We start from the raw sequence: 27,485 nt of genomic DNA, 5'->3' as shown, positions 1-27,485 counted from the left end.
TCGCTATTTACTTGGAATGGGTATAAAAACAGGGAAGAAGAAAGATTATTTAAGCTAACAGGCAATATTAGGACAACAAGAAGTAAACAGAGATGAATCAAATAAAGTCAAACTGCAAATACAAATTTCTAAGCTACAATAGAAGAAGAGTTCTTTGAAACAAAATACAAAAATTTAATTTTAAAAGCATCTCCAAGCTTAAAAGCAACCCACAGCTGCAGGCTCAACTCAGAATTCCCTACTGAAGTTCCTTTGTGATCATTCTTCGAGTTTCTAAACTAAAATGACTATTTTCTTCAGATCTGTCCTGTGTACCAGTTATGCATAACAAGCAATATATTAGCCCCTTACATACTTAAAATATTTAAAAACATTAACATGAGCTAATTCTGTTTCTAATCATTAGCTAGACAGAAAGATTACCAAAATAGGTGCATTTAGGCTCTGTAAATATTACTAAAGCTTCGAGTCCTCAGCAGAAAAAAAACTCCAAACTTTCCTTTCAGGCAAGGCATGTGTTCCATATCACTGTCCGTAGTAAAGAGCTGGATGTTTATTTCATAAATGCACTTCAGGTGCTGCAAAGCAACACTACTCTTACTTTCAACCCAGCTGTGATGCCTGCAGCCTGACTTGCTATTTGTATTTTGGCACATTAAGGAAGGATCAGTAAGGGTAACTCTGACCCATCAATAAAACTGAGAGGTCCAAACTACAGTATCAGAATATGATGTGAACACTCCAGAAAGGCCCTGTTGGTTCAGTTCTGGGCTCTGACAGATGTTTGGGCTCCTGAGTCCAAGCTCAACATGCAGGTCCTCAGCAGGAAAGCTCCCTCCCAGCACCACCCGAGGCACCCTCCTTGTTGTTAATACAGCAGCACTCAAGGGTGCCGCTGAAACACTTTATGAAGAGACTCCCTCCTCCATTCCAACCATTTATGGCCCATCTCTGAGGAACACTGCTATTCCAGCCCCTAAAAGGTGCAGTGGGATCTTGACCTGAGTGATTCTGAAGTGACCACAGTGTAAGGCAGGAGCACAAGCAACAACACCTCTTCAGGCTCTGGCCCCACTCTTCTAGGCGGATGAGGCCAGACCCATGCCACACTCAGCTGACGAGATGTCAGCCCCTTTAACACACACACAGATGCACACTAGCTTTCTTTGCGCTTTTATCCAAACTACAAGTACATGACAGAGATCTGTGCCCACCCTGGAGCGTTCTTTATACATGGCTAAAAAAAAACCAGACAGGCAGAGGGGGCAGGGGCGAAGTCTTTCAAGTAGAGTTCATGCTGACAGGTCACTGTTATCAAATCTCTCCTGATCATACACCTCTGCTACCACCTTTCTTCCTGCAAACCAGCGCCCATTCAGAGCCTGAATGGCTTTGTGAGTCTCTGACGCCATGGAGAACTCCACAAAGATCTTGACAATGATCTCGGCATCCTCCTCTTCTCCTTGCTTCTCCTGGTAGATGATGACCCTGTTCACAGCACCAAATTTGCCGCATTCTTCTGTCACTTCTCCCTCTAGGTCATCATCAATGTCCTTTGGATCCACCATGTTGCGAAGCACCATCACAGTGGACTGCAGAGAGAAGGCCAAGACAAATGAATTAATACACCTAAGAGACTGAGATAAAATTTGCAAAGCCACATCAGACTATGCAGCATGCCTGAGCCCTGTCAGTGTTGAGGCTGGCCTCAGTCAGGAAATCTGTGCGCCATCTCTTGGGCTTTTCTTAGACATATCTTCGAAGCACAAGTGACCTGGAGACCTCTATAATTTTTCTTGTGCTACTCCTATCCAGCTATTTTTTGCTTTCTTATCTTCAATGCCACCACTGTGTATTTTTTAAAAACCTTTTCCTCATCTCTAAATAAAGTTGAAGGATTAACTGGGTCTTTTATACCTCTGACAACCAATGACTGATCAGGTACTTCCACTGCAGGGGATAATGACATATGAATCCGTCAGAATGCCTGCAACATACATCTCACGTGCATTTCCCCACCATGCCTTTTGTCCCTGAGCATCTCTCGGTACCATACAATGGTTGAGGTTGAAAGGGACCTCTGGAGGTCACCTGGTCCAAGCTCCTCTACTCAACCAGGGCCACCTAGAGCTGCCCAGGACTGTGTCCAGATAACTTCTGAATGTCTCCAAGGATAGAGACCCCACAACCTCTCTGGGCAGTCTCTGGTTTTGTGCATTACACCCAGCTCTGCCACATCTATTCCTCCCAGCTCTGCCCATGCCCAACATCACAGGCTAGCAGATACAGCATTTCAGGCTCACTATAATTTTAAAACACTTCATCCAGTTCTTATTCACTTGCTGCATAACTGCCTTTAAAGGCCTACCTAAAGAACAGCAAAAACAGAAGGGTACTTATAGATTGAGAAATGTTAAGCAGCTTTGAGAATGGTGTAGTTTAAGACTCTCTTTCAACACTGCTAAACTTTTTTCAATCAAATATGCCAAATGAATTGGATTCTTTGGGAAAGGTACTTTTGACAGAGGAAAACTGGCTGATAAGTCAGAAGCTCAAAGATGTATTTAAAATTATGTACCTTTGAAAATAAATGAGAACACTCACTACCTAACTCATTTGTGTCCTCCCTTATGAAATGCATGTCAGCATTATCCCTATTTAGTAAATAGAGAAGAAACATTGTCTATTCAGTATCAAAGCTCAGGAAAACTGCATGTCAGATAGGAAACTCAATCATGCGCAGGAACAGATGTCTTGTCATGCCCAAACAAGAAGCCTGATGAGATAATCAATACAGTCCCTTGCAATACCCACCCATCCACCGCCAATCCATGAATCTACTGTTCTGTTTAATGTTCTGACTTTTTCTATCATTCATTCCTGTCCTTTTCTCATTGTAACTTCTGTGAAGTTTTGTTTTATAAACACCTCAGTTTCATCCTACAGTAAAACGTTGTGGGGAAAAGGTGGGCTCAACAGCTTGGAATAGATTGCCCCTCACCAGGTGCCAGTCTCACTTCTTTAATTATAAGCCAAAAGGCCATCATGGTTTGCTTTAATGATGCTAAGTAAACACACAGTTTAATCAGACACACCTCCGAGCCAAGCCTCTTCTGGGGACTGGTCTGAACCCTCAGAGAAACTCTGAGAAGATGCTAAAGGCAGAATAAGAACCATCACAAGCAGCACACAGCAGGTAGCCTTTGTAGTCCCACATGAGCTCTGGAGTACCTATAACATGAGCTGCAGGAATTCTGTACTGCATACAAAACTGCATAGCTATACCACGTTAAGACAGATCTAAACCTCGCAGTCTCGTTTGCTGACAGCTGGAACCAGCTCAGGGCAGTAACACTGCACTCACCTCCTGTTTACGAAGCAATTTCTGCATCACCATATGACGGGCACTGCTGCCAGATATGCTCATGTGTTCCTGTTCACTCAGCATCTCTGGCCTCTCCGACTCCTGGAATACCTCCTCTTCTTCCTTCTCCTTTTTGACCTCCATCAGGCCCAACGCTGGGGGACTAGCCAGGATAGGATTCACAACTCCCACTTGCGGAATAGTGACAGGAATGGGAGGTCGGGCAGGGGTTACACCTGTAAGAGTACAAAATCTGTAGCATAAAGAAAAGAACTGATGTTCTGCAACATTTGGGTACACGCCAGCCAGTGATAAAGAGGATCACAATCTGGATGGTTTTATTTGCTCCGCACCAGCAACGACCAAGATGACATAAGCAGCAGCTCAGTCAGCGCACAGGACATGAGCACTCAAAACATGCATCAGAGATGCCCAGAGGGAGACAGAGTGCAGGATTCTGCATGGAGTAACAATTATCCAGATTTTCACTCAGAGCACCACGTGTTCCTCTCGTGAATTTCATGTCCCTGTGGTATCCATTATACAACAAAATAAATTCCTGCTATGCTGCACAAATAAAAAAAAAAAAAAGATCTTGACAAAGCAGGGCAGGAAGGAGGATTTTAACTTCAAATTCTCCTTAGTCGTGACCCTAGCCATAGAGAACCATGCTTTGTAACAGGTACACAAGTGACAAAATGAAGAGTAAACACACCTGTAATGACTCCTGGTGCTTGTGCTGCCATTACAGCCTGTGGCAATGCCCCTAATGGCTGGGCCAGAGTCAGTGCTGGAGACACTAGCCCAGGGGTTGCCAAAGTGCCAAGAACCGCAGCTCCTGCCACTGCTTCCTACAAGACAGAAAAAACAAACACCAAACAAAAACAACCAAAAAAACCCCAAGCGTTAATTCTGCATCGAGAAGTCATACTATGGGTGCATTCAGCTGTGGCTCGGGCTTTTTTCGTACCTAAGAAATATCAGATATATAGGTTCTGAGGATGATAGCTCTCCAGTGCTACTGTGAAAGAAAAAACAAGTAGGCTGCCCAGCCCACCAGTGAAATGTATAAACCACGAGACACCATGCCTTGGAAGAAAAATGTTCTCTTGCAACTCAATGTCACCCATCCTCTCAAGCTGCCACATTGGTTACTGAATGAAAGACACTAAGGAATTCAATACATGGTTTGAAAGATTCAGGCAATGCCAGAGCAAGAGGAATCTCTACTTGTTTCCACCTTCTACACAAATAAAGCTTTTTACTGATGCTAAGGAATGTGATCCATTTAAAGATTGATGAGAGCTCCCATCCTGCTCCCTCTAATGACAGCACCAGGGCTCTGAGGCCATGTGACAAGCCAGGCGAGGGAACTCTTACAGCTTAAGTTTTTCCCAAGTGATCTGGTGGAAGGTTAATCCTTGTCTGATTCAAGGAACGCTGTAGTCAAAAACACTACTGCAAGCACAAGGAACAGGGCAAGGGAGCACACAATACTGCTATTTTCAAAAGCTGCACACTTTTAGATCAGTTTAAACCAAAAAAATCTTCTCTCTAGTCTTCATCCTTTAGGCACAGACAGCAACACAGCACCAAAACTGGTCTTTGTGATCATAGCAGCTGCAGACAATTACCACACTAGTAAATTTGTTAATGAGACAATCATATAACTAACTTTTGCCAGCACCGTTTTTAGTGGTAAGACCCTACTGAACTTCACTACTTTCAATGACTGGAAATTTTCTTCAAACCTCCAGCCTTGATAATCAAAACATTTTATAACCACTTCCTTTTCTCTGTGTTGCCTGCACCTCTTCTCCCATCCTTTTACCTCTTTGCCTCTATACAGACTGTACCTGAGCAAAAATATAATGCACCTTTCAGCATTTTTGTACAGTCATATCAAGCCAAACTTTTCTAGGTCTTTCCTGCATATCAGGTTTTCCAGTCCTCTCAATAACTGCAGTATTTCTCTATACCTTCTATAATCTAAATAAACATCCTGACTCTAGATGACCTAGATGTTCAAACAACATTGGAGATGAACACCTAGTTAAATCATAGAACGCTTCACAGAATCAGAGAATGGCAGGGGTTGGAAGGGCCCTCTGGAGATCACCTCGTCCCACCCCCTGCTTGAGCAGGCACACCCAGAGCAGAGGCACAGGGCCGCGTCCAGGCGGGGTGTGAATGTCTCCAGGGAAGGGACCCCACAGCCTCTCCGGGCAGCCTGTGCCACTGCTCCGGCACCCGCACAGGACAGGAGTTTATCATATTTAAGTGAAACTTCCCGTGTTCCAGCTTGTGCCCGTTGCCCCTTGGCCTGGCGTTGGGCACCACTTGTCAAAGACTTGTCAAGAGTCCGGCCCCATCTTCCTGACACCCACCCTTCAGATATTTATAAGCATTGATGAGATCCCCCCTCAGCCTTCTCTTCTCCAGGCTGAACAAACCCAGGTCTCTCAGCCTTTCCTCATAAAGGAGATGCTCCAGCCCCTGATCACCTTGGCAGCTCTGCGCTGGCCTTGCTCCAGCAGTTCCCTGCCCTTCTTGAACTGGGGGGCCCAGAACTGGACGCAGCACCCCAGATGCGGCCTCACTAGGGCAGAGTAGAGGGGGAGGGCAACCTCCCTCAATAACTTGCCTAAAACATACTCTACGACCCCTTGTTTGTTTTTGTTGTTTTCCAGGCTACTATACTCATGACTTAGAGCTTCCAAATCTTCCTATTCCTTGTTTTCATGGGGCTCCTATAAGCCCTGACACTGTGGAGCAAAAAATTCTAAGGTTTTGTTCCCTAAATGAAGTACCTTGTGCTCTACTCTAAATGCTGCATATATTTCTTACTCCAATCTGCTGCAACATCCCAATTCTCCTCTACGTTAACAATGCATCTCATCTGTATTGCCAACTAATTCCATTAGTACTCTTCTCCTAATGCATAGAATAAGGCCACTAACATTTTTATTGGAGATGAAGCACGACCTATCTGTAAGTAATTTCACCGGTAGAGTGAAAGGTCATCCATTTCCAGCACAATTCATTTCCATCTCTTCTTCTCACTTGCCTACACATCTCAAAATTCATCACAATAGCATTGGTCTCATCTAGCAGCTTCTCACAGGGGTCTCCACCAACTCCTGAACTGTTGAAAGGATATGCTTTAATTTTTTTCCTAATGAAATGTAACAGTAGTCTTACCAAATAAAGTTATGTTCATCTTGCAGGGGAATTTCCCTGGAACACCCAAACATTTTGCATATCTGCTTCAAAAACTTTGTCTTTCCTTTAAAGCTTGTTTTCAATCTTTCCCTACCACTGGGGTGAGAACAAAGTCTGCAGATACCAGTTTTCCATGCTGCCTCAAATGCAAGTATCATGTTTGCTATTCATCAGCCATATGCCAATAGCCCTGACACAACACTTACTATAAAAAACCAGCCTCAAAACTATTAAGTGTAGATCTGCGCATGACAAACTCTGAGCTTTACACCCACCTAGGATGCAGCAATCCCATATATCAGAAGCATAAGGCAGACTGGCTAATTACAGAGGAAAAACACTTATGTAAGCATTGAGTGCTGTAAAGACCATCATAATTTTTTACTAGACTGGTCATTAGCTGCCCCCACTTTTTACTTAAATGGCTAAAGAAATGTTTCCTAATAGCTTTAATTCCTTAATTTGTCTTGCAAGACTGACTTTTTTTTACTGTCATTGTCAAGACATTAACTATCTTTGCTACTCAACACGTCTCTCTCTTCACAGTTTCATTTAAGTGCAGAGACACTTCGTCCTTCCTTGGCTGGCATGCTAATTCCAGACTTAAGTTGCAGATCCAAAGTTGTATCTCTGACTTCAGTTTCTCTCTCGTGTCCATGATTTGTTTAGCTCCACTGAGCTTACTGATTAGCTTGTGTTTAAAAAAAAAAAAGTGAAATTAAAGCCCTTACAGACCATGACTGCGTATGTACTTATTTAAAATAATCTGTTCCATACAGGAGCTATGCTAGGAGCGTAAGAAAGAGACATTGCTTTCTGTAACTGTTCTTACTCTTTTTCCCAGACAACTACAAATACCCACATGGCAAATCAGACAGGTTACCTAGATCTGTACCATGTCTAAGTAAAGGCAACAAGACTTCCAAGTATCTCTGAGGTCTTTCAGAACCTTTTATCCACATATACAATTTTAAGTCTTCCTCACAGTAACAAATTCTGCAGTATTTTGCAGAAAGAAACAGTAAGCTTTATCTGTGTCTGTAACAGATCTCTGTCATTTCACTTAAGTGTTACTGGTTCTTTCCCAAAGTGATTTTGATCCAAACAATTCTTCTAGCCATGCCTCAACTTCCTTCCTTAGTTGACTGCAGAAGTTCCCAGACTTGTGGACTTTTTCCTGAGGACATGCAAACTGCCTGAGAGTTTCACATTAGAGGCAGCTCCTCCCACTTCTACCTTCACCCTTGTGATCCAGAGAAATATTTTTTTAAAAAAGAACTGTTTACAAAATTAAGTACAGTCAGCTGACTAGCAGCACATACAGGCTGCACACCTCAGCAACTTTTTTGCTTTAGAGAATCCAAGAACCCAACAGTGCTAGAACTTGTTTCTTTCATGGGCTGTGGCATCACGGGGAGATTCTGCTGCCCAAGGCAAGAACGATGGGCACAGATACGGGGGTTTGCTTTGAAAGGCAATTCTCCTCCGTAAGTGCCTTTTGGTCATAAGCCAGGAGCTTTTGTTACTTCAAGCAAACTAAATTTGAGAACTACTACTACATCAATATCCAGTTCTGCTCCATCACTGCATTTCCTTGTTTCTCAACAGCCTAAAGCCATTACAGTTGTCTTCCACCTTACTACATAGGCAGTCCTTTCAACAACAGTGTCACTCATGCGACTATTACTGCCCTCACTGGCCTGCCCCCTTTCATGTATTTCCATGCATTCTTTCAGCCTCTGCTATAACCATTTCCCTAATCATTGGATTGCCTATCCAGACAAGGAATCCCCTCCAACCTTCCCGCACCACTTCTTTAAAGTTAGTTCTGATCAGCTGTGACAGACTCCACTCCAAAATGCTGGTGTATCAGATCATCACAAGTGTCAGGGGCAGGCTTCTACATGTGAAGTCCTGGGAACAGAGTATGATCTAGGCGAAGGGCTTTCATTCAGACTAGTGAATACAGCTGACTGGAAGAGTTTGCATGCCTGTTTCTAGCAGGGTCACAACAATCATCCACTTAGTTGAGTCACACCAGCCTATATCTTACCTGTGCTGTGATCTTTGCTGTAGCAGCTGCTGCAGCAACAGCTGCTGCTGGAGGGAGGCCTCCTGGCGTAGCAGGTGTCAGCAGAGGCATTGGAGGCGTCACAGCTTTACCAACTCGGAGATACTGACCCCCAAGGTCAAAGAGGTTCATAGAGGAAACAGCATCTTGAGAAGACTGTGCTTTCTCATATTCTGCAGTGAGAAACAAGAATATTTTAAAATTATCCTTTTTACTTCTAAACTCAGCCACTCTCTCATCACTCAATTGTCATTTGTATTTGCAAAAAACGACTGCTTCGAGTTCCAGTGAGAAGACCCCCAGAGCTTAGCTCACTCATCTCATCCCTCTGATCACATAAGCATTGTTGAGAACAGCCAGCATAGTGAGCATCTCTCAACCTACATACCAGTGAGTAAAAATATCGGGCTATTAATTATATTTCTAAGTTCAGGCACAGATCTGCTCCAAATTTATTTATATCCCATTGCTTAATGCAATCCTTCCACTAGAGTAAAAAACGAGAGATGAGGATGCTCCCGACCACTCTCCCTACCCCACATCAAATGCCAGACAGCCATTTTACCAATGAAACCATAGCCTTTGTGTTTTCCTGTCGTGGGATCCCTGGCTAGTGTACAGGATTTTATCTTCCCAAAGGCCTCAAACACACTCTTGATGTCATCATCTGAAAGGTCCTGATGAACAGATGCCACATAGATGCGGTTGAAAGCCCGTGCCTCTTCTGCTAGCTGGTCTATAATTGGTTGCGCCTGACCTATATTACTAGGTCTCCCAACCTGCAGAGAACACAGCAAACAGTCCATTAAGCATTCTGAAAAGCAGCAGCATGACTAACCAAGAGTTACAGCAGACAAGCACTCAGCCACCTGACTAGCATTTCAAACCAAATGATGCTTCATAAGGCCATAATTAGCAAAGGGCAACAGCTGACTCAGATCTGGGATACAACCTGCACTACAGTGGATTCTAGAAGTACTGAGATCTTGGACAGACTCTGGTCTCTCCTCCACCATATTTCCCCCATTTATATTCTCTGAGCTGCCAAAGACCATCTTCCAGGAACTGAAAACAATTCTGAAAGCAGAACACAAAGCTTCTATATCCTTCATTCAAAGGCTCCTAAAACTCCCTTAGAAATCAGAGGCTGCAGATGCGCAGTGTATCAGAGATATAAATGCAAGGTATGAAATACTTTGTAGAAAATGCTAGTTTGCCCCCAGTTTCAATCCCCAAAGTTTCACCTTTGCAAGATCCCCTCTTCCTGCTTGAAAACACACAGCTACAAACCTTTCTTCCCTTCTGTTTAGGCTGAGTGCCTCCTTGCTGTATGGCAAGGGTGGACCTCTACTTGAAGTCACCCACACGCGCTGAGAGGCACAGAGTCCAATGCTACTTATCTACCATCCACACACATACAACATAAGAAGGCAGCATTAAAATATGAAGAATCGCCTTTGCTTTGCCCTCAAAAGACATCCATTTTATGTGTGGGTGGAAAAAAAAACGAGCTAGCTTACCAGAACAAGTTTCTAGGTTTTATTAGCATGCTGGGGGGTTCTCCTCAGGGAGAAAGGGACCCAGAGCCACTGTGTACTCAATGGGCTGAATATCAAGGTCTGTTAGGGAACAGACTTTAGGTTATCTTTCACATTTCAGTGCTGTGTGAAGCATTTCTAGGCATAAACCCATTATACTCAGTAAAGAGAACTAATAACTTTCAGAGCACGCCTGCTACTCACCTTTATATTTCTTCCCCCCAGCATGACAGAATTCATCTGCTCTAAGGCCAGCTGAGCGGCTTCAGGTACCTCATATTCCACAAAAGCAAAACCCTAGGACAGAAGGATACACTTGTTCAATCATACTAGCCATATCTTGTCTCAAAGCTAGTGCCAAGCTAATGCAGCCAAGACTTCCCATGTAGCAGATTCCTACTACCGTGGCCTGAGAAGATGTTTCCTTAAAGAAGCTTTTTATTAAAGCAGAAAATTGCATGCAGAAGCACTGACACACAACTACCTGCTTCCAGAGCTTCGCATGCTTGGAGACCTAATAGCAAAAGGCCGCCGCATACAGGACTGCTAGTTGCTTCACATCTTTTGTGCAAACCACCCCCACGCACATCTGGTTCCCACTATAGAATCCCACAAAGCTAAGCAGAACAGGCAGCTACAAATGTTTGAAGTTAAAGTGCTAAAAGCATCCTGCTCTCTACAAGGATAAAGTCTCCTTCCTCTCCTGGAAATGTTCAGGAAGGCCTTGGATAGAAGAAAAACACATCGCTCAAGGCCTGTTCACCAACCTTGTGTTTCATCGTAACGGAGTCCCAGGACATATCAATGCTTTTTATAGGTCCAAATGGAGCAAAGGCCTGGCGAATGGTATCTTCTCCCAGTTCGTAGTATATGGAGCCCACATACACACGACACATGATGGCCAGGGCGCGCTGCCTCTGAGCTGCCATCTGTATTGGAAAGAAGAACTGGCTGGTTAGATCAGGGGGTGGTCATGGATGTCAGGACCTCTTTCCCTTCCTCCTTCCCTCCCAGGAGCTATGACCCAACAGCAGGTAGCTCCTCACTGGGCTGCAGCACAGCCTGGCACACGTAGTAATAAAGAAGTATTTTCCTGCTCAATGCACAGACTGCTGGAGCGGATTAGTACAGCTCACTCCCAGGGGCAGTCAAATCTTTGATGGGTCTGCCACCTCAGGAGCCTTAACTTCAACCCCACTGATAAGGTCTAACCCTCCCCAGCCTGATCACATCTCCAGCAACACTTGCAGGAGGAGGAAATAACTTCATTCTAGGACAGCTTCCCCTCCAGGCAGCAACGGTCTCAATTCTAAACACTACTAGCAATCCCCTCCCTTCCCTCCCGCAAGGGACAGCAAGAGATCCAATATTGGGCACCACCTAGTCACTCCCTCCCCCCACCCCATCCTCCCAGGCAGCAAAGGATCTGGAATTGGGTACCTCCTCCCCACTCCCTCAAGCATCACACACCACCTCCTCCCCCCCATCCCAGGCAGTACGAGATCCAGTACTAGGCACCACTTCCACCGCACAGTTCAAAAGCAAAGCAAAAGAAATTAAACGGTTAAATGAAACTTCTTAGTTAAGTGTGTGGTGCTAGTACTTATCACTGCCTGTTGTTACTGGCTCAGATAGTGGTGCAGCCCCCAAAGACTCCGCCCTTATCAGTTTCGGTGCATAGAAGGTCTCTGTGCTATTTTCTCCTAAGTATGCCTGAAAACCTGTTTGCAAGACAAATCCAGAAATTTCTTACAGCACGTATCCAAAAAATCAGTATCTTTAAATTTTCACCCTTATTGCAATTCTAGAATTGCTACTACTAATTAACATTATTCAAGGAAGATGCTGCCTACAAAAAAAAAAAGAAATCACAGGTTTGGCCAGCATATCCTAGCAGCACGTCTTGGGACCAAGGCAGAAATCAGGTCTCTGTAGAAGCAGCTCCCTATGATCAGCAAGACTGAATTACAGTGCGTTGGAGATATGCGCAGGGCTTCATTCCTGTTCTGCGTGGAACAGATGGAACAAATGTAAAGCAGTAAGGGCTACGGACTGTTGCAGAGTAGGCAAACGCAGCATTAAGCTTGATGCCTCTCTCCCTCCCAGCACCACAGTGCTTGGCACCAAAGCAGGGAGCTCTGAACAACCACCTCTTCCCCACCACCACTGTTTAAGACTGTCTTTAATGAAGGCCTTTACGAGAGGCCTACTTTCAGAATACTGTAACAAGCGTTGAGCACAATGAACTCTGACGTGTTTGGGGATGCTGCAACTCAAATGGCAAAATAGAAGGGGCAGCATTTTATCTGTGACCGTCACAGAAGCATGGACACAAACTGTACCTGAAGAAATCCTTCTCCCTCAGAGTACCCATATGTGAGTGACATTGACCATAGGAGGAAACAAACTGTAAAGGTTCAACTCCTGTTATTAAATACAGCAGGGATACTATAAACAGGAATGGTTCTCACCCCATACTGCTGCTCCTGAAGTGATATTAAGCTTGCCTCTTGACTGGGTTTAAGTGTTTCACACAGTTAAAAGTAAGCTGTTTTTCAATTTACTCTGCAATGCTGTGACTAGGAGGACTATGGCACGTGTACGCGCAGGACAGCTGACGTGTTGTCTCCCAGGTTCTCCAACACATTCCCAGATTTGGTGCAGGAAAGCCAGTGATCAGTAGCCCCTCAGTCTGTGCAGTGTGTCCATTTATGGGTTCAGAGCCATCACCATTCTAAGCCCAAGTGCCTGAGTGAAGTGCCTCACCCATAGTGCCACAGGCTGTGATAAAAATTTAGTGTTTTACTAGGAGTGCTTCTTGACAAGACACTGCAGCCTTGCACCAGGCAGAGGGATTTTTTCCACCTTCTGCAGGGTCCATATATACATAGAGGACATTCCCTTCTTTTCAGTTATCAATGCAATGGGTGCACAAAAAATGGCATTTGTCCTCTCCCATGGCAGCAACCTTTACAGGAGGAAATCCGCATCTTACCCTGCTGCAGAGATCCTAACAAAACAGGTGGGGCAGAGTTAGGAGGACTCTGTTACATCAGAAACGTATTAGAAATTTGGACCTACAAAAGGCAGGACTAAGGTGGACCATGATGCCTACAGGCATATGTGGATCACTAACAGGAATCAGCAGCATCAAGTTAGGGAATGATGCAACGTACACCTGTGAACTAAGCACATGACAGCATCAGAAACTCATGACTAGAAATCTCATTGTTTTCGCTAGCTACAGTAAGATTTTGCTGGCCACTGGCCCTCTTTCTCCACCTATCAAGTGGAGCTTGAAGTATCTGCAACCTTCATAAGGCAGCAGCTAAGAGTTTTATCCATATAATGTTGCCGTTAAGTGCTTATGAAGGTTATTTTAAGGACAGGCCAAAACACCGTCTTGGAGTACTTCTTTAAACAAAGCAGATTATTCAAAAACAATCACTAGCTTCAATTTTAATACAACAACGCCAGGAAATTGTGCTCATCTTGCTGAGTGATGTGGAAATTTTGAGTTGTAATACTTGGAGGATTAAGTAGACAGGAAGCTTTAATTTCAGGCACTAAGATACCGCAATAGGAAGTTCAGGCTGCACTTCCTTCATGTAAGACTTGATGAATCTTGTCATCAGGAAAAAGTGTTGGACAGAGGTCTGTGTGCGTTTTCTACATTCCTGATGGGCTTTGGGATAAAGCATTTGCCGAGGACAGGGTCTCCTAACTACACTGAACTGCACTACAGCCGAATGATTCAGAGCAAGCTCCTGCTTCTAGGTTCTGTCCCATCAGCAGTAGTCTCTCACTCCCTAGAGACGGAGGAATGTCTTAGGAAAAGGATTTACAGTACTGACTATGCCCTTGAGGCTAATGAGAAATTAAACATTTCCTGTTGCATTATCAGTACACACTTTTCAGCTGTTGCCCAGCTGTGAGTAACAAGCCAAAAAAAATTTAAGCACAATTGATGGAGTTACGCTATCAAGCCTGCATCTGCATTAATTGGATGGGCATGAGGGTTCAGAAACCAGCTATGCCAAATTCACATCAAAATGTATGCTTCTACTCCATTCCAAACTTACACACCCCCATAAAATTTATTTCAGCTCCCCTGCTGACACACTACCTACTGTGGCAGTGTTAACAGAGGGGAAACAGGTGATTTTACTTTTAATGCATCTTTCATTTTGGAGTACAAACCTCCAGTTGCATTTTACATGAAGCAGAAATATTATATTCCAGCATGATGGAAATATATTTACAGATTTACAAATGAATGTACATGAACATTTGCATGCAGACTGGAGCTTATAGGACACTTTCTGCAGTGGCCGTTGTCCAACATCTCTAGGAAAAAGGAGGGGATGGATAAACCCGGGTAATTAAGCTCTTTGCGGCATCTGATTAGAAATTCCAGCACTAGAGGACTGCACAGGTTCTCTGAATAGTCCTTCAGTTCTGTTACTTCCATCCTGCTTTTACTTTACTTGAAACATGCCATATTCACCTAGTCTGGAAACACGCACAGTAAGAGCAGTCTTACATCTGGGCTACAATATGTTCTGCAAACCTATGGTGCCCCAGTCCTCCCCAGCACCTTAGCTGCCAGGTCTCCGGTGCTGTGACTTTGCTTCGTAAGAAATTGCCCATTTGTGAGTTACCTTGGCAGTTAGTTTTAGGTCAGGACCTCAGAACTGTAGCATCCCTAGAAATGCAGCTCCCACAATTTCACAGGTGTGTTCAGAACTGTTCGAAATCTAAAGCTTTCTTTGCCAACTGACTCCAGGACACCCCGACTGCCAGTGTCACAGCAGATTGCACCCAGCCTAGGATCTTCCTCTGGGGAGTTTACACTTTGCCTCTGCTTGTTGTGCTTGTCCATAACAGGTGGGTATGTGGGAGGGTTGTGCTGGGTTGAATTAAGAGCATTGTATTACCACTACATACTTCCCCACTCTAGGCCCTGACTAAGACAAAGTGCCCAAGAAGAAGTGAATATGTCTATTGACCGATTGTAAAGGTGAGAGAGGATCTCCAAAGCCCATTGTCACTGCTGCCATCTGAAAGACAGTAAAGACAGAGTTCAGTCTGTTGGAGCTGAGCATACTACGGCTGTTTGTAAAAACTCAAGCAGAGCGGCGGCACAGGGAACCTGTGAGAGAGGCCTCTCCTTCCTTGCCCCTCACTGCCTGGTCCCAAGGACTGTCCAGCGCTGGGACCCTGCAGATTCCAGTCCCACCAGGTCAGGGTGGAGTTGTGCTGCTGCCACTGCCTCAGGAAGCAGGGTCTTCTCCCAGGGGGGACTCAAGGCAATAGTAACCTCTGCAACCACTGTCGTTGATTCACCCCCAGCATTTAAAAAGGAGCCCCTCAACTAGATCAGACACTCAGAAACAGGCACAGCCCTGAAAGGCCAGAGCTGCCTAATGTGGCAAGCACATCAACAGTAATTCTTCATTAAAGAAATCCAACATCCCAAAGTCATTATTTTGGGCTACCTAACTTTGAGTAGTAGGCAGTGAGATGTGTTCAAGAAACCTGTGAAGGAAGGGAGATTTAAACACCAGTTAAGGGTTCTCCCAGTACATAGGCATTCCAGCATTAGCAGGAACAGCCAGCGAACTTCTCTGACACTGAGAGTGCACCTGGGTGAAGGGGAGGGTAACAGAGAAGCACTGTCAATAACACAGGAGAGACAGGCACCCTCCCTCAAGCAGACGTGATGGTGAAAGGATACTATTCCCAGTAACCCTAGACACCAACTTAAATCTAACTTGAAGTGAAACCCACAGCAAGTTCTTTGGCTTCTGGCATTTCAAGATGCATTTGCCCATCCAACAGGAGAGAAACTCGTAAAAATTCACCCTTTGAAAGAGTGAAATCTGGGGACAATTTGTACAGGTGAGTAAAGGGAGTTTCTTTAGTGGGCTGAAGACAGTATACTTCAGTTTCACTGTGGAAACACAAGTGCATGTACATGGCTCTGGGCAGGCCTCAGGGCTGTGCTCTGGTTCTAAGTGCAAAAAGAACTCCACCTTGTTGGGGAGAGTAAGACACAGAAGGAGCATCTCAGAGGGTCTCTCACCTGAAGGTTGGTGAGCTGCTGTTGCTGGTGTGCGATGGTTTGCTTCACCAGCACGCTCTTGATACTCTGCTCCATCGCATACTTCTTTGCCTAGAAAGAAACACAGACTCTGTAGTCACGGGACAACACCAGAGTAGGGAGCGATGTTTGACTTTACACCACAGTTCCCCAGAACCACACAACTGGCTGCCGATAGAACTTTTTGGCACTCCAGCCCTAAGCACTAAGGCACTGTACATTAGCCAGTGGCCAACAGCTTACTAACATCTTGGTCTGCATCTCGGAGATGAGAGCCCTAAAATGCAGCATAATGCTTGAGCAGAGGATTGGATGGACTCAATCTGCAGCAGGCACAATGTTAGGAAAGCGGCATGCACTACACACTTAGCATTTCCCCTCTTCCGCCCTCTGCCCCTTAGATCCCACCATAGCACCTTACCTGCTGGCATGAGGGCAGGACAGATAGCCTCCTTCAAGTCCTTTCCACTCAGAGAACATCTGGACAAAGAGGTTCTACAAAAGGGAAGGGGGCTCCAAATCCCCATGTCCAGTCTCTTGACTGGGCACTCCCCCTCTCTTTTTTTACCACATCTGGCCTGTTCTAGTTTGGAGAACCCACTGCTTTTGCTCCCTAAAATGCTCCAGCTCTCCTTCTCTGGTTCCTAGCCTGCAGACACAAGACTGATTTGTCTTTTTCTTTCAGTCTTCTACAAATTTGACAAAGCCTGAGCTTTACACCCAGTGGTGTTGACATGGAGGCTCTTTGTCAAGGGAAACCTAATACCCACATATGTGCCTATTGCCAGGGGACGGTACAAACACTTTCAGCCAACCCCTCAGGCACCTGCTTTCCATGGCTGTACGTGTTTGGGAGGTGCCAGGGAACAGTAGGCTCTAAACCGTGGTTTTGAGACGTGTGCTTCGGAAACCTGGAAACGGACAAGGGGATTTACATCTGTCAGCTATGGAGAAGCCAGAGGAAACGAGGCCGTTTCACACTGTGAGCCAAACAACACACATACAAGCAACTTCAACATTACGGGAACATTCACACGAAGCCTACCTAGAACAATACTATACTTGCCTCACGCGAGTACAGAAGACACCTAGCCCACAGCTCCCACATTCCCTGGATTTATTTTCTTTCCCCTCTTAACTCTGCTCTCCTCTCAGTAAGCCAGGCATCACTCACTCCCATTAGGAAAGTGGGCAAGAAGTCAGCAATAACTTCCCCACCAGCTGTATAAAACAGGACCAACAACCAGAAATCAGAGCTGGACTGAAATTTTAGCTAGATTGAAAGAGGTTGGCTCAAATGCGTTGAAAATACTCCCTACTGGGTCTCTTTACAAGAAGATGGGAAAGAGCATAGGGGAAAAATAGAGATATTTCATAACATGTTCTCGTGTGGATAGAATAGAAGACCAGCTGGAGCATATTAGAAACCTATCCCTTGTAGAGTACAGGCTGCTCCTCGCAGTAACTTTGTGGCAGTTGCATATTGTCTTAGAATTCCAACATGATCTTAAGATTGTATGTGCTTATGATTTTGATTTTTTTTCTTTATTAAAAACACTCTCCCCACCCCAACAGCAAATTCCACATCATGCTCCCCAAAAACCATCTATAAACTCTAAACCAAAACAAATAATTCTTGGGCACAAATTTGAAAGTGTGAGTCCACACAAAGCATGGCCATTACCCCATACATACTCCTGGTAGGCGAGTTCCCTTTTATAACATCAGTAACAGATGCTCGTTAAAAAAAACAACCCAAACAAAAACAAAAAACACCCAAGAAACAAAAAACCAACCAAACAAGTGTGCTACAAAGCAAATTCACATCAAGTTTACTCACTTTCTGGAGAGCTTCCTGCTGTTCTGGTGTGAGCGGAGGAAGCCCCAGCTTAGCTGCCGTGCTTTGCCCATTTTCCATCTTAATGGACTCTGTACCCTAAGAAAATAGAAAATACTCATGAAAAAACTGTTCTCATAAAAGTGACGAATTTCTGCATTCCCAGAAACCCAAAGCATTTAATGTCAGAATGTCATAGTTGGCTAAAAAGTCTTCCCAGACCTCTTAGTAACTAATGAAAACCTGTTAATATTTTAGCCACTCCCTATGGGAAAGCTATCCCATCACTTACACAAACTGATGAACATGTTGGATACTTGAAGAGTTCCCTAAACACCAGATTTTCAGTTAAAAGAAAATGAAATAATCCCCAGTCTTCACTCACATCATCTCCATCCTACCTCTCAACAGATAAACTCCGTCAGATGTACCCATCCATTTCCTCCTTCCACTTCTTCCTATACTGGTTTGTCAACCTTGGTTTCTCAAATTCTCTTTTTAAAATCTCTGAAACTTTTCCAAATCTCACATGCTGTTCCGGGTGCAAAGTAACAAAGAAGGACTAGTCTCATACTTAGTATACGATGCACACTGCCTGCCCGTGCAGATTCCCAAACCCAGCATCAGAATCTGTCTAGAAAGCAGCTTCTGGGCCACTGAACTGACTTTTCATGGTTTCAGATATGTGTGTAGGTAACAAATGTCAGCCCTCTTTGTGTTTTAGGTATTTTACCGACTCCTCTACCTCAAGCTATGTTTTACACTGAAGTCCATTCCTGTGGAACACTGGTCAATTATTCCTACCATGTTAAGTAACAGTATGTTTCTGTAAGGTATATCTATCAACCTTGTTTTTGTTAAAGTGGTTCAGCAGCTTATGTCTTTCTGTTAAACATCCACAAACTTGTATCTTCAGGGCATTATTCTTTGGTATCCATCACTATTTCCAGTCAAAATAGGGTTCATCACTGAAAGCCTATTAACAGATGTCTCAGTTCACCAGTTTAAAAAAAACAAACACTAACAAGCACAGTATAGAAAAAAGGAACAGGCCCACTGAGATGGCAAAACAAAACCAGCTCTCCCAGCATAGGAACAAAGCTGTCACTTGGAAAAGATATAATATAAAAGTAATTGGCATTTCAGCACAAGGAACAGCGAGTATTCCTGCTGATTTTGTTCCCATTCATTCAGAACAATCACTTGCTCGTGGCACTCAGTACCAATGACTTGGACATTTCCTGTGGCCACGAATGTCTCTGGAAGACCACTGATCTTCTCCAGAAAAAAAAAAATCATCTTACAGGTACATCAAGACCTTACAAACATAATGACAAATGCAGAACATCAAAAAGCTGGTTTTTGGCTACATCTGAAACCTCAGAAAGAAAAACACGTCTTTCAGAAGCAAAAGATCCTGCATCATGGCTGCACACAAACTGCGTGTTTCATTGCATCCTCTTTATCCTATCACAAGGCAAAGGGGAACAACACACTGATAAAGAGACGAGCTGCCACAACAATTCTCAACAAGACAAAACAGAACTGTCAGATACACTTGGCGATAGCAGAGCTATTCAGGTAAAAGTGCACACAGGTTTCCAGGAGGAGAGCCACACACTGTACACCAGACTGCTCAAGAGAATGCCAGCCCAGTTCCTGCACTGTGTCTACTGCGATAATACTCAGTAGACAACAGACCAGTCACCCATTTCCTCCAGGATCACAAGCTCCCTGACAGTTCAGTTTTTCACTTATGGTATTCTCATATTTTTTTTCCTATATATCGATACATAGAACGTTCTGATTGCGACAGGGAGGAAAAGTGCAAAATAGTCAAGATATTTAAACCACATGAGTTCTGTTCACAGTAACAGATAGACACTACCTAATTATAATGAAGCTCAAGCACATTCACAAGGTATTCTCAATTTAGGGCAATATTTTAGATTTTAAAACTTACTACTGAAGTAACAGAAATTGCCAAGTTCAAAAAGTAAACAGCAGCAGAGAGGAGAAAAGCAGCAGCTCCTCAGAAGGCATCTTGGTACAGGCACAGGCCCAAGGTAACAATCCTCAAGTCCTCCCACCAAAAAGGAGTGGAATGCAGAGCACGAGAGCCCCAAAACTCAAGGCCTCTTAAGTGACTGCTTTATCTATAGTAATGGCAAGTTCTAGCTGTAAGAACAGAAGCTTTGATGTGACAGCCCTTCAATACCAAGGCCATGAAGTACCTACCATGAAGGATGCAATCCCCAGCTGTATCCGCTGGCCCATTTGCTCTCATTGCCCATACACTGGATGCAGGACTGTGACATTAGAGTGTTCTGTACAATAAACCTCACCAGCTGACATCCCTTCACACTGTTACAGAGGGACCCTGCACCTACTTTTCCCTTGAGGCAGGGCTGCTACAAATCCTTTCCCCTGACTGATCCAGGGTTGGGGTGGGGGTGTGTGTGTGTGTGATGCTAATGCTGCTTAGTCAGCTCATTAACCAAATTTATTATTTTACTCACTGGGTATAAAGCGGGGTCAGATTCCTTTTAAGCAGATAAACCCTGATTAGCGCATGCAAGGGAAAAAAGGCTATTTTACAGCCTGTCACAGTGGCACACCATCAGTTTATTTTCCCCACCGTATACACATTATTTTATCTGTTCTAACATATTAAAAGCAACATTTGCCATCACATTGCCCAGTCATTCTTTATCTTTAGATCCCCAGGCAATTCGTTTACCTAAATGGCAGTGACTATTTGACTATAAACTTCTTCTCATGAGGTAAAACTGTTCATTTTCCCAACAGAATCTTGTCCATTCCTTGTGAGGATGCAGAGCAGGACCAGTCCGATTCACACACTGCACCACAGGGGAACTCTATTTTCCTACCAAATCAATGCAACAGAAGAAGTGAGAACGTGACTACAGCACAATTGTACCATTGTTGGAACCATCCACTTCACAACCTCACTGCCTTCTCGGCTCAAAGGAGCAGGATCTGGAGCTGCCTTTGTTGTTCACATTAAGTTCTGTTTGTATCACCCATCAGAAGCAGAACTAATTTCTTCTCTCAACTCAATGTTCATAATGTCAACCACTTAAAATACCAGAATGGACAAATACCCTAATCTGTTCAGTAGCAGACACAGATTAGGCTGAACAGACTTGTGTCTGCGAACACTACTGGTTTCAGTATAAAAATTACCATGGGAAAAACCTAGGTTAATAGCACAAAAGATTTTTTTTTTAAGCATATCCTTTACCAACTTAAAAGTTTCTCCCAGATTAGCCCACTTGCCTCAGCCTACCAGCGACTGCAACCTGCATGCTGCGTCCTACCAGGCTACAATGCTTCCTTTGTTCTTTAGTCAGACTATTAAGGGCAAGAAGTAGGAGTTCACCTACCATGAAAGTAAAGAAAGCTGCAGAATGAGTTCGCTGATGTTCAGAGAGCTACGTCCTCGATCATTCTTACTCTATTTTATAGCAATAATTGAGACATCTGGTTTTGTGCACTCAGTCTCAAGTTCACCATGAGGGGTTTGTGAGCATTTTCTAGGATCAATGAACATAAAGAAGATGCAAAATAAATCCTCCTAACATAAAAACATACTCTACAAGTATCTGAATACAATGTTCTAGAGTTGCAGTTACTTCGCTGGTCCCTTCCAGTCGAAGTTCATTGCTACACCAAATCACACACAAGGACCTAAGCACAATAAAAGTGCAACAAAAGAAAGCTGGCACGTGAATAAGAACAGAGGCAGTTGGAACCATGTAATGGCTGCAAACTGGGACACTCAAGTGCACGCTACCAATCAAAAGATACTATTGCATAGTCCACATTCGAGTTGAAAACAAGTGTCAGCAAAGCGATGTAGTAATGGTGATCTGTTTGGTACAGGAGGGCTACATCATCTCCAAGATTCATTTTGATTGTGGAACATCTTAAAAATAATTTTAAAAAAACCACTCTTGTTCTTAACTGATTGGCTGAAAAAATGTTTTCCACCCAGCTCTCCTTCCCATTTTTTACATCTTGCATATACGCTATCATACAGTCAACTCCAGAGACTTCCTCAGTTTCCTGCAGACAATTTAAAAAGCCCACACTTTTTTCTGTTGCTATTTCCATTTCCTCTCAGTTTTTAGAAATTGAATTATTGCAATTTAGGAGCTATAGACTTGGGAGAAGAAAAACGTAGTGGAAGAGCTGTCAAATTTAACAATCGACAATAAAAAAACCTACTCCATTGATTATAATTTGTTATGATTCTTTAAAAATAAAGACTATTACGTATCCACATTTAAGGAAATTTAGACATTTAAGCTCATTAAGTGGCATAGCTTCTGTAAACTGGTTGATAACATCCGATGTCCAGCATGGAGGGTAAAATCAAAACTAAGGATGATGAAGTGATCTAGAAGTGACAAAGAGTATCGAAGAAGCCAGACCCAGGCACTACGGTTCCAAGCTCTCTGCCACCACACATTCCTCTGGAAAGAAACCAAAGATATATGCCTTTGCTGGTCAATGGTACAGCTGTAACAAAAAAATTTATCACCGTGGACCCTTTAACATTGAGAGTTTCTTCAAGGAAGACCACCCTCTGTTACACCAGTCTCTCTGAAAAGCAACAGATTGTGTGAAATAATCCATAACTCTATCACAATTCACAGAGAACCAAGACTATTGCTTCTCTCCTTCCTGGCACCTTAGGGTAACACCACTACCAAGAAAAGGCTCAGCACAATTAATCTGAGCCTGCTAGGCAGCAATGTAACAGTGGCTGCTGAAAAGCAGTTCATGCTTTGTACTAATGCTGGCCACCTTGGAAACTGTCTTATTGAAATGCACTGTAACAGTTAGGAGGGAACAAGAAAAATGGGAGAGAACTTGACAGCAGAAGCAGGAGAATAGGAGCTTCCTTTAAAAGAGAAATAAATAGAAACTGTATACCTGTTGCTATGAGCATTGCTTCTGAGCGTTGCTTGGCCCTTTAAGGTGGTTTGAACTCCAAGAGTTCAGGCACATTCGTTGGAAATTTATTACATGGCTGAGAATTTCTCTGAAGTATAAACACACACAAGAGAAGAGAAAACACAGAATCTTGTTTATTTTAGGAACCATAACAAGCAAACAACACGAAGATTAAATAAAACAGAGGTGGAAGAAGGACTGATGAAGTACCTGGCCAGTATACTCAGTTTAATCCTTGCAATACCACCTGCATCAGTGCTTGGGATCCTGTATTCATCTGAATATTTTCATGCTACAACATGGCACACAGTAGTGAAGCTGGAAGAAGCATCACCTGAGTGCCTGGTCAAAGACAATGTTTTTAATTGCACAATAGTTATTTTTCAGAAAAGGTCCTCCGTCACTATATAAATACAGTTAAGTATTTTGCCCTTATTTATTATCTAAATCTTCATGGATTCAGCTATAAACTCTAACTTTGCAAACCTTTCTGTGCACAATTACCTTTTACTATTCATGTATTTCTTCAGCAACTACTCCTTTCCACCCCCTAAAGAATACTTTTTTTTTTTTCCAAATGGGAACAACCATGCTAGTGAGTTATTTCTTCTGCATGTGCAACTAATGTGCTGCCAAAATCTAGGGCATGGGGCAAGTCCAAGTTTTTTCCAGATGTGTTCTACAGAGAATGGACAGGGATTAAAACCTTTCAAAATATATAATTTTTCTAGCATCTCATGACCAACTGTTTACAGGGCTGCATATTTGCCCAGTAACATCTATTTAAATGAACAAGGAGATTCTACAACAAATTTCACTAATATTGTCTGGTAACATAACGTAGTTCTTCCAGAGCACCAAGTTCTATGCAAACCCAAAAACTGAAAAGATGAAAAGTCTTAAACACATGCACACAGGTGATCTATGTACCATTGAAACAATTCCTCGTGATGCCTTGTCACTGCATTTGATAGAACTTCTCCATGCTGGATGAGCACTGAGAAATACAAAAATCTGGTAGATATTACCTTCATATGCAGCGTGCTCCGCATTATCACTTATCTGTCATGGAACCCAGAAATCACCTCACCTCAATTTTCAGCTCTCGAAGAAAATTACTGTTCCTTACAAGCTACAATACAGTGCTAAAATAAATCGAGAAGCACGCAATCCTCACAGGAAAGTAAGTCACAAGGAAACCTATTTGTCCCTCCCAAAAGGGATCACCACTTTCCCTGACCATCTTCTCACCTTCTTACTGACAAATCCTTGCCCTGTCCAGAGAGGCTGACGGAATGGATTGTTAAAGTGACGCTCAGGATTGCCACTCTACCTGTGATGCTGTACACAAAAAGCCTGTTAAGCAGTATCCAGTAACCGTTTCCACAATTAATACTTTTAGGCTGAGAACCTCCTAAATAGAGCTAAGTTAAAGCCTCACAAACAGCTGGTCCAGCAAGGGCAGAAGCCCCTGGGAGGTGAGGGCAAGGAGATGGCCTGAACATGTAGTGCAAGCAGCTCCTCGGTCAGACTGACTGCAGCTGCCCCTCTCTCCTGCGCACCCTGCAAGTGAAAGCTCCAGCCCTCCGCAGCGCCGAGCAAGCTGGCAGCCACTTCCAACGTACACAATTTCCACCCATAACTACTTCTCAGCTCTGTTTAAAAATTAGCCATCCCAGTAAGGAGTATTCACAGTAATTTCACCTTAGGCTTGTTAAAATACAAACGCATTCAGAAGACAGATCTCTTCCCAAATCAGTTAAAAAGAGAATCCTGCAGTTACATCAGTGCTCCAGAACTGCACAAAACAACTAAGTGAACTTAACTTTGGTTGATAAAACTTACTGTCACTGAAATCACCAGGGAACATGCATCCCTCCTGCAAGAAAGGGCAAACTATCTGACTCAGCTGGGATCTTAAGAATGCAAAAAGACAGACAGGCAAGCAATCACACGAGTATGTTATGTGATGGCAAAAAGGGCTAATAATATTACTGAATGCATAGAAATAACACTGAAGTGTTTTTACCCTTATAAATGGAACTGGCAGGACAAATAGAGACACACTATCAATTTTTGGTGTGCGTAGATATATATATTTTAAAGAATGTCAAGAGTCTGGAAAGAGTAGGAAAAAACACAGAAGTGATGCAAAAAACTTCACAAGACCAAGAAATCAGGTAAATACCAAAATGAGAAGCGCTGCACATCATTCTGAAGTACCGTCACCGAGGGTGAGGCAGCTACCGTGCACTAAAGGAGCATTTACAATGGAGTAGATCAAGGATACCTATCAGCACCTCAAGCCGTGACATACAACACCGCTTTCACAGTACTGGTGTCAAAAGCAGTGGCACCAAATGTCTCAGGCTAGTTGATTGGTTTAAAAATAAAAGTTTCCTTAGCAAGACATTAACAATTTAATCAGTTGTAACAGGTGATGCCATTTCTAACACTAAAAGGTACCAATCAAGTTATTGAGAAATGCCACTGACATTAGTAATGAACTATACTTTTGTAAGAATTTTGTATTGTTGCCCTCTCTGTCACCACAAGCAGCATACACAAACAGTCCACTGCATGTTACAAACATGTCTTGCTTGTGACAGTAGTACTATTCCAAACATGCAAAAGATTTAAGAACTACTTCAGGTCAAAAGAAAATAACAAATACATGCAGCCTTGAAGTAACTTGTACTGGTCCTCATAAGCTTCACCGGGAACTTAATTACCTATTCGAGGCTAAGAAAATTTATCCCATAAATACCACAGTTGAATTTTAGATCTCAAATGCAGATACACAACTAATTCCAGTAACACATGACTTTATAGCCAAAATTAAGACCGGTCAGTTTAACTTTTACAGTTAAAAGTATCTGAGGAGACATCTTTGTTGTAGCCACTTGCTGCTGCTGCTTGCCTTCCTGCTGAACAATGCATATGTGCATTGTTGATGTTCTTCAAAAACCCTCCAAATTCACATGCAATTAGCATGCTGCAAATTTGTTATTCTGCAAAATGTTAAGTGCTGGAAATATCTGTGCAGGATTGCCCCACAGTGATTCTGATCGCTCTCAATACAGTGGACTTACTACAGAAAACAATCCTGCAGATATTTCAGTAAATTACTTGTGTTGCCTGCAGACTGCATGTTCCTTATACCAAAGGCAGCAGCAAGAGCAATCTAACAATGCAAAGGTGAACTAATTTCAGTAATGTAAGAAGGAAGAACTCTCTTAACTCTCCCCCAGTCAAATCTTTTCCCAGACACACTCCATCTTTCTTAAGGATTTCCTCAGCAACTACATGAAACATCTGCTGGGTTTGTCCTAAAAGCACAATACCATTCTAACTGATTCCCACAGTTGCTCATGAGAAGAAGATAAAATACTTATTTGTTGGGAAGATAAAGTGTGCACCAGGAGTAGCATATGGCAGTCCTTTCCTTAACTACCTCCCTCGCAGGGACATGGGAGGATACTTCCTTTCCTCTCTGAATTACCCCACATACTCCCACTGACAACTGGGCAGTCATGAGTGAGTGGCTGTAAATTAAAAAAAAAAACAACAAACCCAGGAAACAAAACAAAGACCCCTTGGAATTACTGAATTTGTCTGCGCCCCCAGAAAGTAAACTTTATCATCATGATCACAGTTTAAGTGCCACTTAAGGACCATGCTAGGAAAAAAAAGAAGGCTGCCGAGAGTGTCACTCCAGGTTCTTGGCCCTACCTCCGTATGGCCTGGCACCTTCCACAAATACACACGTGGCTGATGACTACTTGGATGCTGAGGGCATGAGATACGAACATGAAGCAGCACATCCCATAGATTTTTTGTGAGAGGCAGCTGTAGGTCTGGTAGGGAGCCAGTATCATGAAATAGCTCAGCAAATCATTTCTCTTCCTCCTATCCTTCTGTTAAGTAAACCAAACCACTGAATACTATATCAGATGCACCTGAGGTTGTCCAGGTTTTAAGGAGTACCTGGGAGGGGGACAGGAGGTCCTGAGCATTGCACACCATCATCTTACATGCACATACACTGCTCAGGCTGGCTGACTGGAGACACATGCAGAGAGAAAAAAATTGTTACAGCTCTGACATCAGGAGGAAGAGAGCTTGCTGTACGGGAAGTCTGCCGATATTGCAAGCTGAGGGGCATGGCCTACAGCAACAATGTGGGGTTACTGGATTCAAAAGCAAGTGCTGAAAAAGGTACGGAGGTGAAAGGGCAGATACAGCCAGCAGAGCTAATCCAGGACAGCAGCTCAGTGTGCCACAACACTAACATTCTGGGTAACAAAACACAATAGCACAGACCTGTTATTGTAATCAATGCAGTCGCAAAACTACTTCAGTATAAG

At 43.4% G+C, this 27,485-nt stretch overlaps 1 protein-coding gene across 4 annotated transcripts in view; it reads right to left on the bottom strand.

Moving 5' to 3' along the window:
* Positions 1–1,157: 1,157 nt before the first annotated feature.
* PUF60 (poly(U) binding splicing factor 60) overlaps positions 1,158–27,485 on the bottom strand; it is a 30,287-nt gene continuing 3,959 nt past the window's right edge. The window contains exons 2-12 of one of the 4 annotated variants that reach the window (XM_075086091.1): positions 23,098–23,206; positions 18,139–18,234; positions 16,281–16,370; positions 15,205–15,255; positions 10,963–11,124; positions 10,400–10,492; positions 9,223–9,436; positions 8,640–8,830; positions 4,080–4,215; positions 3,365–3,600; positions 1,158–1,592 (exon numbers count right to left, since the gene is read on the bottom strand). In XM_075086091.1, coding sequence (XP_074942192.1) covers positions 1,293–1,592; positions 3,365–3,600; positions 4,080–4,215; positions 8,640–8,830; positions 9,223–9,436; positions 10,400–10,492; positions 10,963–11,124; positions 15,205–15,255; positions 16,281–16,370; positions 18,139–18,216 — 1,551 coding nt within the window. In that variant the 5' untranslated portion in view covers positions 18,217–18,234; positions 23,098–23,206 and the 3' untranslated portion in view covers positions 1,158–1,292. The remainder of the gene's footprint in view (positions 1,593–3,364; positions 3,601–4,079; positions 4,216–8,639; positions 8,831–9,222; positions 9,437–10,399; positions 10,493–10,962; positions 11,125–15,204; positions 15,256–16,280; positions 16,371–18,138; positions 18,235–23,097; positions 23,207–27,485) is intronic. The other 3 variants (XM_075086090.1, XM_075086093.1, XM_075086092.1) reach the window with 3 other exon arrangements.

This window comes from Phalacrocorax aristotelis, chromosome 2 (assembly GCF_949628215.1).
Source record: "Phalacrocorax aristotelis chromosome 2, bGulAri2.1, whole genome shotgun sequence".
NCBI classification, from domain to species: domain Eukaryota; kingdom Metazoa; phylum Chordata; class Aves; order Suliformes; family Phalacrocoracidae; genus Phalacrocorax; species Phalacrocorax aristotelis.
This window is presented reverse-complemented; position numbering and strand designations above follow the sequence as displayed.